This window comes from Carettochelys insculpta, chromosome 6 (assembly GCF_033958435.1).
Source record: "Carettochelys insculpta isolate YL-2023 chromosome 6, ASM3395843v1, whole genome shotgun sequence".
In the NCBI taxonomy this organism is placed as follows: Eukaryota; Metazoa; Chordata; order Testudines; family Carettochelyidae; genus Carettochelys; species Carettochelys insculpta.
The window spans coordinates 34,591,306-34,607,837 of NC_134142.1; the positions used below are offsets into that span (position 1 = coordinate 34,591,306).

The following is a 16,532-nucleotide window of genomic DNA, read 5'->3' on the forward strand; positions in this document are numbered from 1 at the left end:
TTATACATACACAAAACAATAAAAATGCTTTTTCAATGATAAACATTGAAATTTTATCAAGTATCAGAGGGGTAGCCGTGTTAGTCTGGATCTGTAGAGCAACGAAGGGTCCTGTGGCACCTTATAGACTAACAGAAAAGTTTAGAGCATGAGGTTTCGTGAGTTAACTCACTTCTCTGAAGAAGTGAGTTAACTCACGAAACCTCATGCTCTAAACTTTTCTGTTAGTCTATAAGGTGCCACAGGACCCTTCGTTGCTCATTGAAATTTTAAAGATTCGAAAAAAAAACACTTTTCCTAAATTCAGTTTGAGAACTTAACATTTTATTTAATATTTACTCTATACATTTTGACATGTAATTTTGACAACTTGCATTTTTAAAGGAATTTTTGTTGTCAGTGTCTATTGTCATTAAGTAATTATTTCTTGCAACTGTGGAAATGTTTTTGGATTTTTTTGTTTTTACATTTTAAGTGATATTGATTTCAGCTACAACACAGAATACAAGGTATACACTTTATATTTTTATTACAAATATTTGCACTGTAAAAAAGATAAAACAAAAAAATCTATATTTCAATTCACCTCATGTAAGTCCACTCAGTTTTTTTCAGCCAATTACTAAGACAAACAAGTATGATTACACTTACAGGAGATAATGCTGCCTACTACTTATTTACAATGTCACCTGAAAGTGAGACTAGGCATCCACATGGCACTTCTGTAGCCAGTATTGCAAGGTACTTATGTGCCATGTATGCTAAACATTTATGTGCCTCTTCATGCTTTGACTTGTAGGTGCTAAAGCTTTACATTACTTCATTTATGAGTGCAGTTATGTTAAAAAAAGAAACTTTTGTAAGTTACATTTTCATGATAAAGAGATTGTATTATAATACTTATATGAGCTGAACTGAAAAGTACTGTTTTGTTTATCATACAGTGCAACTATTTGTAGTAAAATACCAAGTGAGCACTGGAAATTTTGTATTGTGTTGTAATTGAAATCAAAACATTGAAAAACATTTGAAATATTTATAATTAATTTCAATTGGTATTTTATTATTTAACAGTGCACTAACACTGATTAATAGAAGCAATTTTTAATTGCTTGACAGCTTGACAGCCCTAATATATAGTAACAATCAGATTCTACCAATCCTATTTTAATACCCATTGTTTTGCATTTCAGTGGCTGTTCCCTCAGCCATGCCAGCCTGTGAGCCCAAGACCAATGGGCACAACCCAGCTCCACGTCTCTCTGTTTCTTCCCGGACCACTGTGGTTGCTACCATGGAAACCACCTCCCAGGGCTTGCAGACAGTCATGAAGTGGAAAACAGTGGTGGCCATCTTCGTTGTGGTTGTAGCTTACCTGGTAACTGGAGGCCTTGTCTTCCGTGCACTGGAGCAGCCTTTTGAAAGCAGCCAGAAAAATACAATAGCCTCGGAGAAAGCGGATTTCCTTCGGGAGCATATTTGTGTGACCCCAATGGAGCTGGAGACCCTGATTCAGGTGAGCAATGTGAGGAAGATAGCAGCTCTCAATGAAGGACAAAACATTTTTTGAGCTTCTTACTGGAAGTTCTGAGAAATTAGCTTGGTATTCTATTGCTAAACCCAAACAACAGGTGACTGGATGGCTCAGGGGGACTGGCAATGAAGTATAGAGCCTTCCAACTTGAAGTTTCTGGTTTGTATACATCCCAAATAGGTAGTGGCAGAAGTTATCACCTGATTGCTCTTTGGTGGCCTATATGAAATGAATTAGTCTCATTCTAGGTTCCACTCAAAAGGAGTTTGAACTGCTGTCATTCATCATCCCAGCTGGCAGCCTCAACAGAGGGGCCAAAGACCAAATGCGCTGAGGGATTTGATAATCCTCCTTCTGTTCTTCAGATGGTGTCTCCCAGGCGAGATATTGTGAAAAGGTCTGCATTGCTGCTGCCTGTGCTGTACGTGTTCCTGTTTTCAGTGCTTTTTATCTGGCCGCTTTCACCAATGCTGAAGTCACATTAAAGTATCTAGGAGCAGGCTTCATTTATTTTTAGGCCCTTGCATACTAGTGTAAGAACATTCCCTGCTGATTTGACTGACAAAAGCTGAGGTTCATACATAAGATGGCCATTGATTTCATAAATACCAAATCATACACCAACTGTTCAGCCTTCTTGTATTGAAAATCTGTTTTGAAGAGGAGGATTAGAATTTCACTGCAGAAGAGAATAGCAACACTTGAGGGAGCCATATGCAATCCTTGTGTGGTTCATTTGAAGTCAGTGAATATACACTAGGTTTGAATGTGCTGAGCCTCCTGGATTGCCCCACAAGGCTGAGAGCTTCTTAATGAGGCTTTGATCCCTAAGACTTTTAGTACCTATCAACGCTTAATCAGGGGACGGGGCTACTCAGGGAGACCCAGGGCTTTAAAAAGGTCAACCCTAAGTGACTAGAGAAGCTAGTGGAGAGGAGTAGCTAACAGAAAAGTTTTTGCGGGGAGTGTAGAGGAGGCGTGTGTGTAGGGCCATGCCTAGGGCAGCCTGGGGCAAACGCCCAGGTACAAAACCCAGGAGAACCGTCTGCTGCAGGCCCTATCCCCACTCTGCCTCTATTCCACCCCAGTTCTACAATTCTGTCCCAACCCTTCATGCTCCCTGACCCCTGTCTCCCACACAACACAAGCGGAGGGATTATCAGGGGCCTGGTGTGGGGCATCAGCAGGGGTTGCACCTTCCTTCCCATGTACTTACTGTGGCAGCGGGAACTGAAGTGTCCTGGAAGCCTGCTCTGCTCCACTCTGCCCCACTGTTCTCTCACACCCCACTGCACTTGACTTCTCTTCAGGCTGGGAGAAGACAGCGGGGCAGGGCACAGCAGAGCAGCCTGTTGGGTCACTCTGGATCCCGCTGCTGTGGTGAGTGTGGGGGCGAGGGGGACCCTTGCTGCTATCCCTTGCCAGGCCCCTGCTAATCCCCCAGGTCCCTTCCATAGGATGGTTGAGGCAGCCACTGTGGGACCTGCAAAGTGCAGGGTTTGGGGTGGTTGCCCTGAACTCGCCTATGGATGGGATGACTCTGTGTGTGTGTGTGTGTGTGTGTGTGTGTGTGTACATGGGGGCTGGATACACTTAACCTTTAAAATTAAAGCCAAAGAAGCCCCCTGATAAAAACAAATCAACAAAGAAGAAATGAGCTTTGGGAATAAAAAGAAAATACAGGTTAAACCTCTCATCAGGCATCCTTGGGACCTGACTGGTGCTAGGCAACAGAATTTGCCAGACCATGGGAGGTCAGTATTTTCTAGTACATTACCAACACTTCCATGGCTTAGTGGGCTCTTACAAGACATTTAGGGGTAAAGTTCAGCTAAGTAACAGCACAGAACACAGATCCAGGACTGGTGGTTGTAAACAAAGTTTATGGGATCATGGGAAACTTGGTTACACGCATCATAAGTGGTCTTCGGGCTAACTAAAATCATGCTGGATTATGGGTGTTGCCAAATGAGAGAGTTCCGGATTAGAGAGGTTCATCTTGTACAGGCAGAGGCCCAGCAACAGAGTGGGGGGGCTATCCAGTTTATTACATCAATGCAGCACGTATGGATTGCCTGCTCTATGGGCAGGTGGCATATGTGTGCATTTTGTGCAAGGAGCTCCTGGCCCTCAGCAACTGTCTATGGGCTTTGGACACCAGAGTGGCTGCACTGGAGGACCTGAAAGAGACAGAGAGGTACATAGATGAGATTTTCTGGGACCCTGAAGAATGGTTCCCATCTCCTGTCGTACAGATTCTGTGGTTCTGAGGAGACTGATAGTCTCAGGCAAAGAGAATACCCATCTGGAGCAGAGGGAAACATAGTAGATGTAAATTTGGGTACATTCTCTAAAGGTGTGCAAATGTTTTCTAGCAAGCTTGAAATTATTTTATGTACACTGGGACTGGAATTTTGTGGTAGGTCCAGAACTCAGGAAAGAGGCTTTCTTATTGTAAGGCTGATGCACCCGGGTCATCAGCAGAAGGGAGCGAAGCTGTGACCTTAGGGGCTAAAGCCCTGTGTGCTACCACATGAGCTAAAAGCCAGCTAACTTTCAGCCAAGGCTGTAGAGCAAAGACTTCACTCTCCTTTGTCAGTGGTGTCAGTGCCTCTTGGGGTACATTATGTTCAAAAATTTTTTTCTTGATGCTGGACCCAATCCATCCTTCTCATTTAACCGTTGAGAATCTCACATCTCCATAGTTCACAAGAGGAAACTATATACATATTTTAAAAGCATTTAAATTTTGACGTCATGCAGTTGTTCTTGTCACTGTAGAAGAATTGTGTTATATGCAACTGATAAAATGTAGCAAGGCATGTATTTTATGTCACGGGATTAATTTAAGGCCTATATACATATTACTACATTGGCCTGACCCTAAAGTTGCAGATCTGAATTTGCACCTGCACCTCCACAAAACACAATGTGTTCACTTCTGTTTTTAATCATCCCATTGTAAGGGAAGGGATTCTGCTATGAATATGGAACCTGGACTTGAATGTGAATTTTTCAAAGTTAAAATCTTCCAGTCTGGGATTTTTGCTCTGATCTGTTTCTAATACATATCATGAGAGGGCTGTTAATCTTAACATTTCCTGCTATTCTTGAGGTGCAATACATAATGGAACTGTGCTAGGCATGAATATTAAAGCAAAACGTTTGCGTGTTATATGTCTGAAGGTCATTGATGAAAGATATTCAAAGTCCTTGTTTTTCTAACAAACAGAATTTTTAATAGCCACAAAAAAGTATCTCAACAGGATGCTAAAGACTGCTGCCTATAGAGTGCAACCCCAGGATGTTTCTTCATATTATGTAGACTGAACCAGATCTCAGTACTCAAGCGTACACAACATTTTGTCCTTCCTTCTATCTCAAAGGTGGTGGCATTAAGTTAATAGACAGGCATATTGTGTCACAGCAAGTCAGATATTCTGAACAAACCTTATCACTTGTGAATTCAATTTGTCCTCAGGCATTTCACTGGCTAACTGGGAATCATTTCTAAAAAGTAAATTAAGCAAGTTTAGCAGCTTAACATACAGAATGGCTTAAGGCCAGCTAGTGGAAAATACGAAAATGCATTTTGTCAATAAAAAAGAATTTCTATTTGATTCTCCTGCATGCCTGGGAATAGGTGAGCATGGCTCACAGCTATGTGAAATACGATGACATGTTATAAAGCTGAATTTGTATCCAAGCTGAATGTAGGGACACAAAACAGTGTTTCAGATTATTGTCAAGGGGTTTAATATTTTTTGCTTTCTACCTTTATGGTACAGAGACCAACAAGAAGTTTTGTGGCACTTTATAGACTAACAGATATTTTGGAGCATAAGCTTTCGTGGGCAAAGACCCACTTCATCAGATGCATTCATTGGAACCATTCAGGCATCTGATGAAGCGGGTCTTTGCTCACGAAAGCTTATGCTCCAAAATATCTGTTAGTTTATAAGGTGCCATAAGACTTCTTGTTGTTCTCGAAGCTACAGACTAACACGGCAGCCTCTCTGATACCTTTATGGTAGTGATTTTAAAAAGTAACATCTTACCCAGCTGGCACAATGGATTATTGAATTGCATCAAGTGCTGGCCTGCCTGTAAGACCATCAGTGCAGAATAATGGAACTGATGTGGGAATCACAGAATCATAGAATTCTAGGGCTAGAAGGGATCTTGGGAGGTCATCTAGTCCAGCCCCCTGCCTAAAGCGGGATCAACCCCAACCTAATCATCCCAGCCATAACTATGTAAAGCCGGAATTTAAAAAAAAAATACCTGGGGTCTTGGCAGTTTGACACATTTTCATCGCAAAACCACATTTAAGGGTGGTATTTCTTGGTAATTCAATCAGGCTAACTCACCTTGTATAGACAAATACACCTATCATCTTCCCCAGAATACAGTGCTGACTCAGCTCTGAGCTACTGGAAGACATTCCTAGGTAATGGATCCGACAGGGGAGCGAAAGGGAGACTTTAACCTTAGGGCAGCTCTGTGTGCTTTCAAGCTGTAGTGGTCTTTGTTAGAAGGGTGCCGAAGAAGAAGTTGTAAAGAGAAGACGGTGCAGCTTTTGAAGAGTTTGCAAGGTCAGACCTCTGATCTGAGCAACAGGGTCTTTGTCCTGGAAGAGTCTTGCTTTGGAAGACAAAGCGTAGAAGGAAGAAACATAGCAACTGTGATTCTGGGAGAGCCTTGGAATGGTTGAAAGTTACCCTCCATATCAATCCCTTCCTTTTCCTTCCAAAACATTTGTATTACTGGCACGAACACTGCTTGTTCTATTGAGAGTGACCAGAGATGATCCCAAACTGTGAAGTTCAGATGTGCAGCTACACAGATATGGCAGCGACAAATGCAGCAAAAATGTCTAGATCAGTGGTGGGCAACCTGTGGCCACTGGGATGTTTGTAGCCCGTTTGGGTAATGTGATTCTGGGCCACAAGACATTTTGCTGATGCTGATTGTCCACAGGCACCACCCTTCACAGGTTCCAATGGTTGCGGTTTGCTGTTCCCAGCAAATGGGAGCTGCGGGAAGCAGCAGCCAGCATGTTCTGCAGCACCTTCAGCTGCAGATGCTGCCCCCACAGCTCCCACTGGCTGGGAAGGGTGAACCACTGGGTTCTGCAGGGAGCGGTGCTTCTGGATAGTCCATGTCAGCAAATTGTCTCACAGTCCACAGTGTGATTACCAGATGGGCCACAGTTTGCCCACCGTTGGTGTAGATGCAGAGGAATCCAGACTCAGATAGTTTCAGAGTTTATGCATGGTCAGATATAGAGTCTCTGTTTGATTTGTTGTCAGTGAAATTCAGGGAAAGTCAACTTCTCAAAGTTTGTGTTTGCAAGTGGAGTTTAGTTCAGGCCCATTTCAAATAGTGATGCTTGCTGTGGTGCAGGATACTGAACAGTTTCTCCAAGCAATAACTTCATGGTCACACTGCACATCTGATGGTATCCCAGTTTGCCTGACGTGAAAGTTTGTAGTTTTGTCAGCCCACATTTGCTTCTGAAGGTGAATACACGGCAGTGAAATTAACTCCTTAATTAGCACTTCATGCAATCCACAACCTGGCTTCCATGATATATGCAAACTATAAATATAGAGGTATCAGAGATAAACAAAACCAGCTATGCACTACTTCCTAATCACAGCCCTTTCAGATGTGGAACTTTCATTAGATTGATTTGAAGTTGAACTTTGAGAGGGGGAAAAATTGAATGAGTAAGAAAGACAACAGACCTAATTGCCTCCATTGTGTTTAGTGTTCTAATTCCCATTTGGCCAAAGCATGATAAGATTCAACAAAGGATCAAATGATTATTTTAATAAAAATAATACCTGCAGTTACTATTGCTAGTGGAAAATTACCAGGGTTAGTAATCCTTATGGTCAAGGGTGTAAGACTATCAGAACCTTCCCTTTATAACGTTGTACAATGTGAATGCGTTACAAGGAGGTTACAGCTGTTTCCAAAGTAGTAGGCATTACCCTTTCACAACAGCAGGGGTATGGTATAGGGGTAGGCACCTATCTCTGCTTGGCAATCCACGAATGAGAACCCATCTCCTGGATTCTGGTGGCTTAGATGCCTATACAGTTTCTTTCAGGAATGAGTTAGATGCCTACCTCACTTCATGCAAAAACAGAAGGAGGAGGTGATGATAACTGAACTGAGGATGAGGCACTGTGTCATCCATCTCTCCAGTGGATACCTGCCTGAACAGTGAACTTTAGACACATTCTCCTTCAGTATTCAAGTATGGTGAAGTAGCTTCAACAGGAGAAATTCAAGGAGTCTCACACCAGGAAGTTCCACAGCTCAATAGTTTGCATATGTGCCTCAGAGGCAAGACAGCCCAGTTCACATCCTTTCTATTCTTCCAACAGAAAGGCCAGAACTGCACCTGAGTTCTCTCCATTGCAAGTATAGTTGGTAACAACTGGGTTTTAAGTGAAGCAGTTACCATATTTTGAATATTGCCAGATTCAGTAGGCAGTCTTTGAACCAATCTATTGGATCAAGCTCCATATGCAAATTGGGTGATTGAATGCTGATCTTCCCTGGTTTTTGAATTGTTCTGGAGCTTAGGGGGAGATATGCACTGAGATACCTAAAGGGAGGAAGAAGTAGGCATGGCCAGAGACTGAAAATGAGGCACCAAATGAACTTTTATCTGAAATCTTAGGCACCAGCAGTGTTTGCAGGAGTTTTGTGGATGGTACCAGAGATAAAACAGGGACTTAGGTGCCTAAACCCTAGCCCAAGTCTGGGATGTAGGCACTGAAATACCTTTGTAGAACTGGACTTAACTGAATATGATTATAAGCCAACTGGCTTGTGCTGGTCATTTGACAGTGGACAAATGAGAAATCAGGTGACTGGAATGAAATGGAAGAAAAAAGCCCTAAATGGAGCAGAGAGAAGGTCTTTTGAACAAAATACAGAAATGTTCAGTCCATCAATGGCTGTAAGCCACGATGGATAGGAATGGTGTCCCTAGCCTCTGTTTGTCAGATGTTGGAAATGGATGTCAGGAGAGGGATTACTGTGGTGATTATCTGTTCTATTCCCTCCCTCTGGGGCATCAGGCATTGGGCACTGTCAGAAGACAGGATACTCGGCTAGATGGACTGTTGGTCTGATCCCGTGTGGCCGTTCTTAGGTTCTTATGAAGTCCTCAAACTATGATATGAAGATTTCAAATTACAGAGAATCCATAATTTACACTAGTTTAAACCTACATATGACCTGAGCCCCATGCTGCATAAGAAAGCAAAAACTCTCCCGGGTCTCTGCCAATGTGACTTGGAAAAATTCCTTCCTGACCCTGAGCTAGACCCTGAGCATGTGGGCAAGACCTACCAGTTAGATGCAAGCCTTATTTAGTTCTTAGTCAGGCTGAGTGAAAATTTGAGGAAGGACTTCAAGATATGTCCACCAGAACTTGTCTTACAGAAACTCTTGTCCCATGGGAAGAAGCTGCGCATATTGGCAGTGCTATCACATTTCTGTGCATTTTAAGAACTTTTAATTTGTTTTGAAATACTTTCATTTTTTCATTTTCATAGAGTTAGTATTGTAACAGCACTACTCCAACACGATGTGCCATGGAATTAAACGTTTTCATTGTTTTATATTGTTGTCAAGACAAAGCACCCATAGGACAAATATATTATGTGAGAAACATTCATTAGGACTGGGAGTTTTGAATTACCATATCTCAAAGAGATACAGCGATATCTACTTTTTAAAAAAAATGTTAGATTTAATTTTCCTTGAGATGCTCATAGAATGGCAGCCATACAATATGGATATCACCTTGTGTCACTGTTTCTTGAATCCTATTAACTTTTCCATTATCAGCTCTTCCTAAATGCTCTCAATTTTTTTTTTTTGGTTCCATGTGGCTGTAACTTCACAGAGCTGAAACTCCGACTAGAGATCATCTGCCATTCTGTTAATTATACTTTCCATTAGCTGAAAGGCCCAGCAAATTAAACTATGAATCACAGAAAAGCTTATTCCCAGTTACATCCTCTATCACTTTAAGGATCCCTTACTGATGTAAGTTGGGCTATGAGTGGAGGTAGGGGCAGAAGATGTATGGGCAACAGCAAGTGGCACTAGGTAAGGCCTGAGTGTCCTTTCACTTACCCTGGAATAAGACCTAAAGAACTCCAGTAGTCTATGGAGTTACACCTGTATAGAACCAATGTGAGAGATGAACCAGGCTCATGGTCTCCACCAGCTAGCCCAGGCATTCTAGTATTAGCTCCTGGGGGAATGCCTGCTGAGGCAGTGTCCTCTTGCACTTACTTGCAAAGAGTTGATCCCTGAGGCACTTACCTGAGAATGAGACTCCCATCATTAGGCATTTTGCCTGGTTAAAACCTGTAGTATTTGGTTCTCATCTCTCATGCTGACTTCAGTGGGAGCTTGGCCCAAGTCAGAACTGAGTTAAAACAAAGGGACTATCCTGTGTTTGTTCTGAAATGGTCTCTTTAATCAGTGTTTTGTTTGGTAATGTTTCTTTTCAATGTTTCACAGTTCAGTTAGGTCACGTTGGCTTTTGTTCTCCCTGTGCAACCCTGAGAGATGTAGTTGGGAACAGGCAGCCACATCATCCGACAGGGAATTCCACTACTTCTGGGGGCCTGGATATGATTCAGTAATTGAGACAGAAGGGCATGAGTGGCTCCAATGGGGATTATCCAGCAGATGCAGGAATATATTAGAAATCAAATACATTTTCTGAGACTTAAATCTGAATGGCAGTAGAGCACTTAGCACAATGGTTCCATGTCCATGACTAGGGCTCCTGGGTACTCCTTATCTCTAAGTCAATCTTACTATGTCTAGGAAACATCCATGTAGCTAATGAATGGCTCGACCCTGCCTTCCTGACACAGGCAATGACACCTATTAGAATTGTGGGATCAGGCCATTACAGTGATGATTTTCTAAAAGGCAATATTATTAATGCCAGGATTTTTTTAAACATCCTTTTGATCCAATCCATGTATATAACACATTTTTTTCCCCAGTGGACATTTTCGTTATTTATCCAGTCCCATGGGTGTATATAGTATTTTACTGACAAAGAAAATCTATCCTGTGGGGCTTATACAATGGCCAAATCCTGCTTACTGCATTCACATGTACAGGCCCCACTGAAGCAGATGGGTCCTATCCTTCAAGAACTATATGAGGAACTGGTAGTCAATTAGAAGTAATGCAGGTTGGACTCTCTATAGATGAAGGGCAGGGAAAGGGACAGGTGTCTAAAGATGAAAGTAAAAGTGAACATTTTTAAAATGCACTCACTGCCACACTGATTGTGCTGATTCCATGTTGTTTTTAAATAATTTCATATAGTGAAATATATGCTGGAATGAAGGTCAAAGTGGAGCTGTGGGTCCATGGTATTTGTTCTGTGTTACTTGGGTGAAACTTTGAAGTCTATAACAGCTTTCATTGACCTCAGACTAGTCAGGATGCCACCTCTAGGCTTTTCCTCTGCCAAAGCATTGCATTTTCTTGGTTGGGCATATTTCCATAGAATGCCGTACAACCTGCTGACTCACCCTGCCGACTTCAAGAAAAAATCTCAGGGGGCCAGCTGTGTTGGTCTGTATCTGTAAAAAACAGTGAGGAGCCCTGTGGCACCTTAAAGACTAACAGATTTATGTGGGCGTAAGTTTTCATGGATAAAACCAACTTCATTCCAATGAATCTGCAGTGGATTTTACCCTCATAAGTTTATACCCAAATAAATCTGTTAGTCTCTAAGGTGCCACAGGACTTCTTGGTGTTTCTTCAAGGAAATTCCTGATTGTAAATAAGGCTTTAGACTGCTATTCTGTTTCAGATTCACTTGGCTGCTCCCCATGGGTTGCATGGTAGGAATTAATGAGACAGATTTATGAATCTTGATATACCCAGAAGGGAGGATGGACAAGCAACTGAGGCAGAAAAAAATGGTAAACAAAATACGGAATTGATATGGAACAACTCAGACTAATTAATTCATAGTCAGATTAGATAATCAGGAAATGATAATATTAATATATGCACTTATATGGTACTTTTCACCAAGGACCACAAAGCACTCTACATACACTGGACTAGATTACTGAGCAAGCTAGCTCTTCTGCCTGAGTGATGACCCTCTGATTACTATTTTTAATACAGTTGGCAAAGTTTTTTCTTATACTTTGACCCTTTAAACTTTCTCAATAAAGGACCCTGAAAGTGGATATCCATTTAATGTATGGATGCTTTAAGTCCCCTTTAGATGTCTAGACTGAACTATGTAAATGGCCCTTCTTTTAATGAGAATCAGGTCTTCTGAATTTCAGTTTTTCTAAAACTATTTGTCCTAAATTGGTGTCTTGTCCATGGTTAAACAGCTGGCACTTACCAGAAGGGTGGCAGCACTTCCCAGATGGCTCACATCATTCAGAGCAGGATGATTCAGTCATCATCTTAATCTCCAGTTCTGCAACATTTCTCTTGACTTTGCTATGATGCCAGGTTATACTCCTAATTTATAACAGTGAAAGTACTTAGCTTTTATATTGCAATTTTCATCCATAGTTTTCAGCATGAAAAAGGTAATTATCATTGGCTCCATTTTATAGGCGGAGAAACTAAGGCACAGAGAAGGGGAAATGATTTGCCTAGGGTCACTGGTAGAGCCAGGTATGGAGCTCAGCTTTCCTGAGACTTGGGCCACTGCATTAACAAGATCACATTACTCTGGATAGTAGATAGTAGCCTTGGATGAAACTGCATTCACAAGTGATAAGGTTTGTTCAGATGCGTTTATAATTTTGGGCCACAAAAAAGGCACTGAAAAAAAAAGAATTCCAACTATATAAAGTTTGGGAAACCCTTTTCTAACACATTTTTCATTTTAAATTGACAATTACAAGTTTAGGTTCAATATTAGACAAAGATTTCTAATCATCAGAAGTGTGAAGTTTGGGAACAGCTTTCCAAGAGGAGCAGTGGGGACAAAAACCCAAATGCCTGTCTGGCCTCCAAGGGGAGGTTGATAAGTTTATGAGTGGAGGAGTGCTATGATGGGGTTTCCTACAATGGTATATAGCCCACTGACTACACTGGTTGTAGTAAACCCAGGGTTATGAGTTCAATCCTTGAAGAGGTAGGTTAGAGTAAAAACAAAACAAAAAATTTGTCTGGGGTTGTCATAGGTTCTGCTGTGAGTGTAGAGGAAGGGATGCAATGACATCTAGAGGATTTTTCCAGCACTTTGATGTATATATTACAGTTAAACCTAATTCTATTTCAGGTATCTGCCTGGTGGTTCTTAACCATGTACTCAAGGTCTAACTGATTGCTCTATTTGGGATCAGGAAGAAATTTTTCCCTGGGCCACCTTAGATGAGATCTTGTTTTTCTTTTCTGTTTTTTTTTTCTTTTCTTTGCCATCCTCTGCAGCATGGGGAAATTGTAGGTTTAAACTAGTGTGAATGATGAATTTTCTATAATTGTAAATCTATAAATCATGATTTGAGAGCTTCAGAAACCCAGCCAGAGGTTATGAGTTATTAAACAGTGGGAGGATGAAGTTCTGTGGCCTGTAGTGCTCACAAAGTCAGACTAGGTGATCACGATGGCCCCTTCTGACCTTATAGTCAATGAGTAATCAATATGCAGGGATTCTTATTTCATTTAAATGTATCTTTGTATTGGGCTAACGCGTCACAAGACAGAAGAAAGATATATCTACATTATCTGTTATTTATTTCATGATATAATGCTGCAAAATTCTGTGGCTTTGCTCAGTGATTCTGATCATCAGATCACTAGGGACATAAGATACGGCTTACAATTTAGCAATACTCTTCTGATGCTAACATCTGAGGTTTAATCCCACTAATATTTGGTTCTTATCAAGTTGATATGATTCTCTTTCTCCCTGCTAAAACAGTCAGTGTCACATCTTAGTAGAAGCTACAAGGCATGCAGTTACCTCTTCTGTATAAAACAAAGCACGCAGTCATCATTCGGTCCATAGACAGCATTCTTATTATTGTGTGGATGCATTATTGATTTTGGCCATGATAAGCAATCTGAACTGAAGAAGATATAAAATGTTTGTCACACAAAAATTAGAGAGCATGGTAATTAATATGGCCACAGCTCCAGAAGCTGAACTGACTATTGAGGATGTAGGATCCAAGGAAAGAATATATGTAGGAAACGCAGGATGCAAGAGGAAATGAAAATGGTGTATTAATATTCTATATATCCAGTGCTGCTTAGAGCTTGCATGGGCCCTGGGTCAGGGTGGGACAGGGACCCAGTTCTATGCCCCAGAAGGGGGTGGGACCAATGGCAAAATGGGTAGGACATTTGGCCCTCAGTGCCTCTGGGACTGAGGCACTGCCCCCTCCCCCACTGCTCCCTCCAAGCCACGTGTGGCCAGAGCTGCACTGCTGTGGCAATTCAAAGGGTCCTGGAGCTCCAGCTGCTGTCACTGCCAAAGTAGCAGAGGTGGAGTTCCAGGCCCCTTTGAAAGGCCAGGCCCAGGGCAACTGCTCCTTTTAACAATCCACTTCCCTGTCAGCAGGCCTGTACATATAATTTGTTTCAGAAAGAAGGGTTCTTTCGAAGTTGGGGTTTATTTTCAAAAGAGACCTGTCAACACTGCTTCTTTTCTTTCAAAAGAATCTCTTCCAAAAATAGATTATGCAACTGAAGCATGCAATATGTAAATCAGTGCCTCATTTGCATTTTTTATTTCCCTTATTTGAATTCCTCTTTCAAAAGAGGGAATGCAAATGTAGACACAGCCTGTGTGGATGCACTCTTTCGAAAGAAGCTCTTTTGGAAGAGGTCTTTTGGAAGGACTTCTTTCGAAAGATTGCTGTTGTGTAGACATAGACCTGGACTTTGATTCCAAGCCTCATTGCATCTTTCTTCATTTGTCTGTGCCTCTTAATTTTTCTTCCCCTGTGATATTTATTATTTAATTCTGGTAGAATACATTGGGGATACAATTTGTATGAAGAATGCTACTGTACTTGGAGCATCATTTACAGAAGAGGAGAAGGGAGAGGTTGATATGTTGGAGGGTAGAGAGAGAATCCAGAGGGACCTGTATAAATTGGAGGACTGGGCCAAAAGAAATCTGATGCAGTTCAATAAGGAGAAGTATGGAGTCCTGCACCTGGGGCGGAAGAATCCCAAACATTGTTACAGGCTGGGGACCGACTGGCTCAGCAGCAGTACAATGGAAAGGGATGTAGGGGTTATGGTGGATGAAAGGCTGGGTATGAGTAAACGGTGTGCACTTGTAGCCAAGAAAGCTAATGGCATACTGGGGTGCATTAGGAGGAGCATTTTGAGCAGATCTAGAGAAGTAGTTATTCCTCTTTATTCGGCACGGGTGAGGCCACATCTGGAATATTGTGTCCAGTTTTGGGCCCCCCAGTATAAAAAGGATGTGGATTTGCTAGAGTAGGTTCAGCGAAGGGCAACAAAAATGATTAAGGGTCTGGAGCACAAGACCTATGAGGATAGGCTGAGGGATTTGGGCTTGTTTAGTTTACAGAAGAGAAGACTTAGAGGTGATTTAATAGCAGCCTTCAACTTCCTAAAGGGGAGCTCTAAAGTGGAGGGTGAGAAATTGTTCTCACTGGTATCAGATGGCAGAACAAGGAGTAATGGTCAGAAGTTGAAGAGGGAGAGGTGTAGGTTAGATATTAGGAAAAACTTCTTCACCAGGTGGGTGGTGAAGCTTTGGAATGCGTTGCCTAGAGAGGTGGTGGATTCTCCATCCCTCAAGGTTTTTAAGTCCTGGCTGGACAAGGTCCTGGCTGGGATGACTTAGTAGGGGTTAAGCCTGCTTGAAGCAGGGGGCTGGACTAGATGACCTCCTGAGGTCCCTTCCAGCCCTATGATTCTGTGATTCTGTGATCAGATCCAAGCTTCCCCACTGATGGAGCTGGGGTTCCTGCCTCTAACTGTACCACACATGAGAAGGCACATTGTAGACTGACTTGTTATCTCTTTCCTTGCAGCATGCCATTGATGCAGATAATGCAGGAGTCAGTCCCATAGGAAACTCGTCTAACAACAGCAGTCACTGGGACCTTGGAAGTGCCTTTTTCTTTGCTGGAACAGTCATCACAACCATAGGTATATTTCTATTTTAAGGAGGATGATGGCATTGGGAAGGAATGGGTGAAATAAGATTAGCTTTCAGAGCGACAGGCAAAGTAGCAGAACAGCTGTCTTCGGGTGCTCTGGCTGTATCATTGTGTGGTGTATCTGACACTGAGCTCTGGGGTGCACATGAGGCACTCCTTATATAATGAGAGTTCAAGAAAGCAAGAGTCAACCAGAGAGCAAGTAGTGCAGAAATGTTCACAGTTTTGTAACTCTGTAGAGGTGTCTGCCTACTTGGCCATGGCTACACAAGCCAACTCTGTCTCCGAAGATCAAGCACAAGTGCCAGATGATTCAGTTGAAGGTGCAAGAAATCCTGTAGTGGTCATTAATGGAAAAACATTCCCACAAAAGAAGGTGCCTAATCATATCAGTTAGTGGTTGATTTATACTCTGAAGCATGAGGGTTTATATCCCTCATAATTTTCTCAAATTGCAGCTGTTTTAACTGGTGGTCTACTTATTATCCACGTTAGTGTCTAATCCTTCTAAAAATCCTACCCAGATTTTGCCTCAATGATACCTGGTGGCAATGAGTTCAACAAGTTAATAATGTCCTATGGAAAAAATAGGAATGCTCAATTTACTTTTCCTATGCCACTAATATTTGTATTAATCTGTCAAGCTCCTTCTTACTTGTATCATCCTAAGTAGCACTAATCTTTCCATCTGTCAGTCCATTTATGAATGAAACCTTTACTCTAATTATTTTTATCACCTGTCTTGGTACTAATTCTTCTGGGAAAAATAAATTGATGATCTTTGCCTTTACCTGCAGCTGGTATTT

The 16,532-nt window shown here is 41.8% G+C and overlaps 1 protein-coding gene across 1 annotated transcript in view; it reads left to right on the forward strand.

The window, feature by feature from the left end:
- The window catches only part of KCNK10 (potassium two pore domain channel subfamily K member 10), a 92,362-nt gene that overhangs the window by 43,596 nt on the left and 32,234 nt on the right, over positions 1 to 16,532 (forward strand). The window contains exons 2-3 of the mRNA XM_074998775.1: positions 1,194 to 1,516; positions 15,598 to 15,715. Of these exons, the coding sequence (XP_074854876.1) occupies positions 1,194 to 1,516; positions 15,598 to 15,715 (441 nt within the window). The remainder of the gene's footprint in view (positions 1 to 1,193; positions 1,517 to 15,597; positions 15,716 to 16,532) is intronic.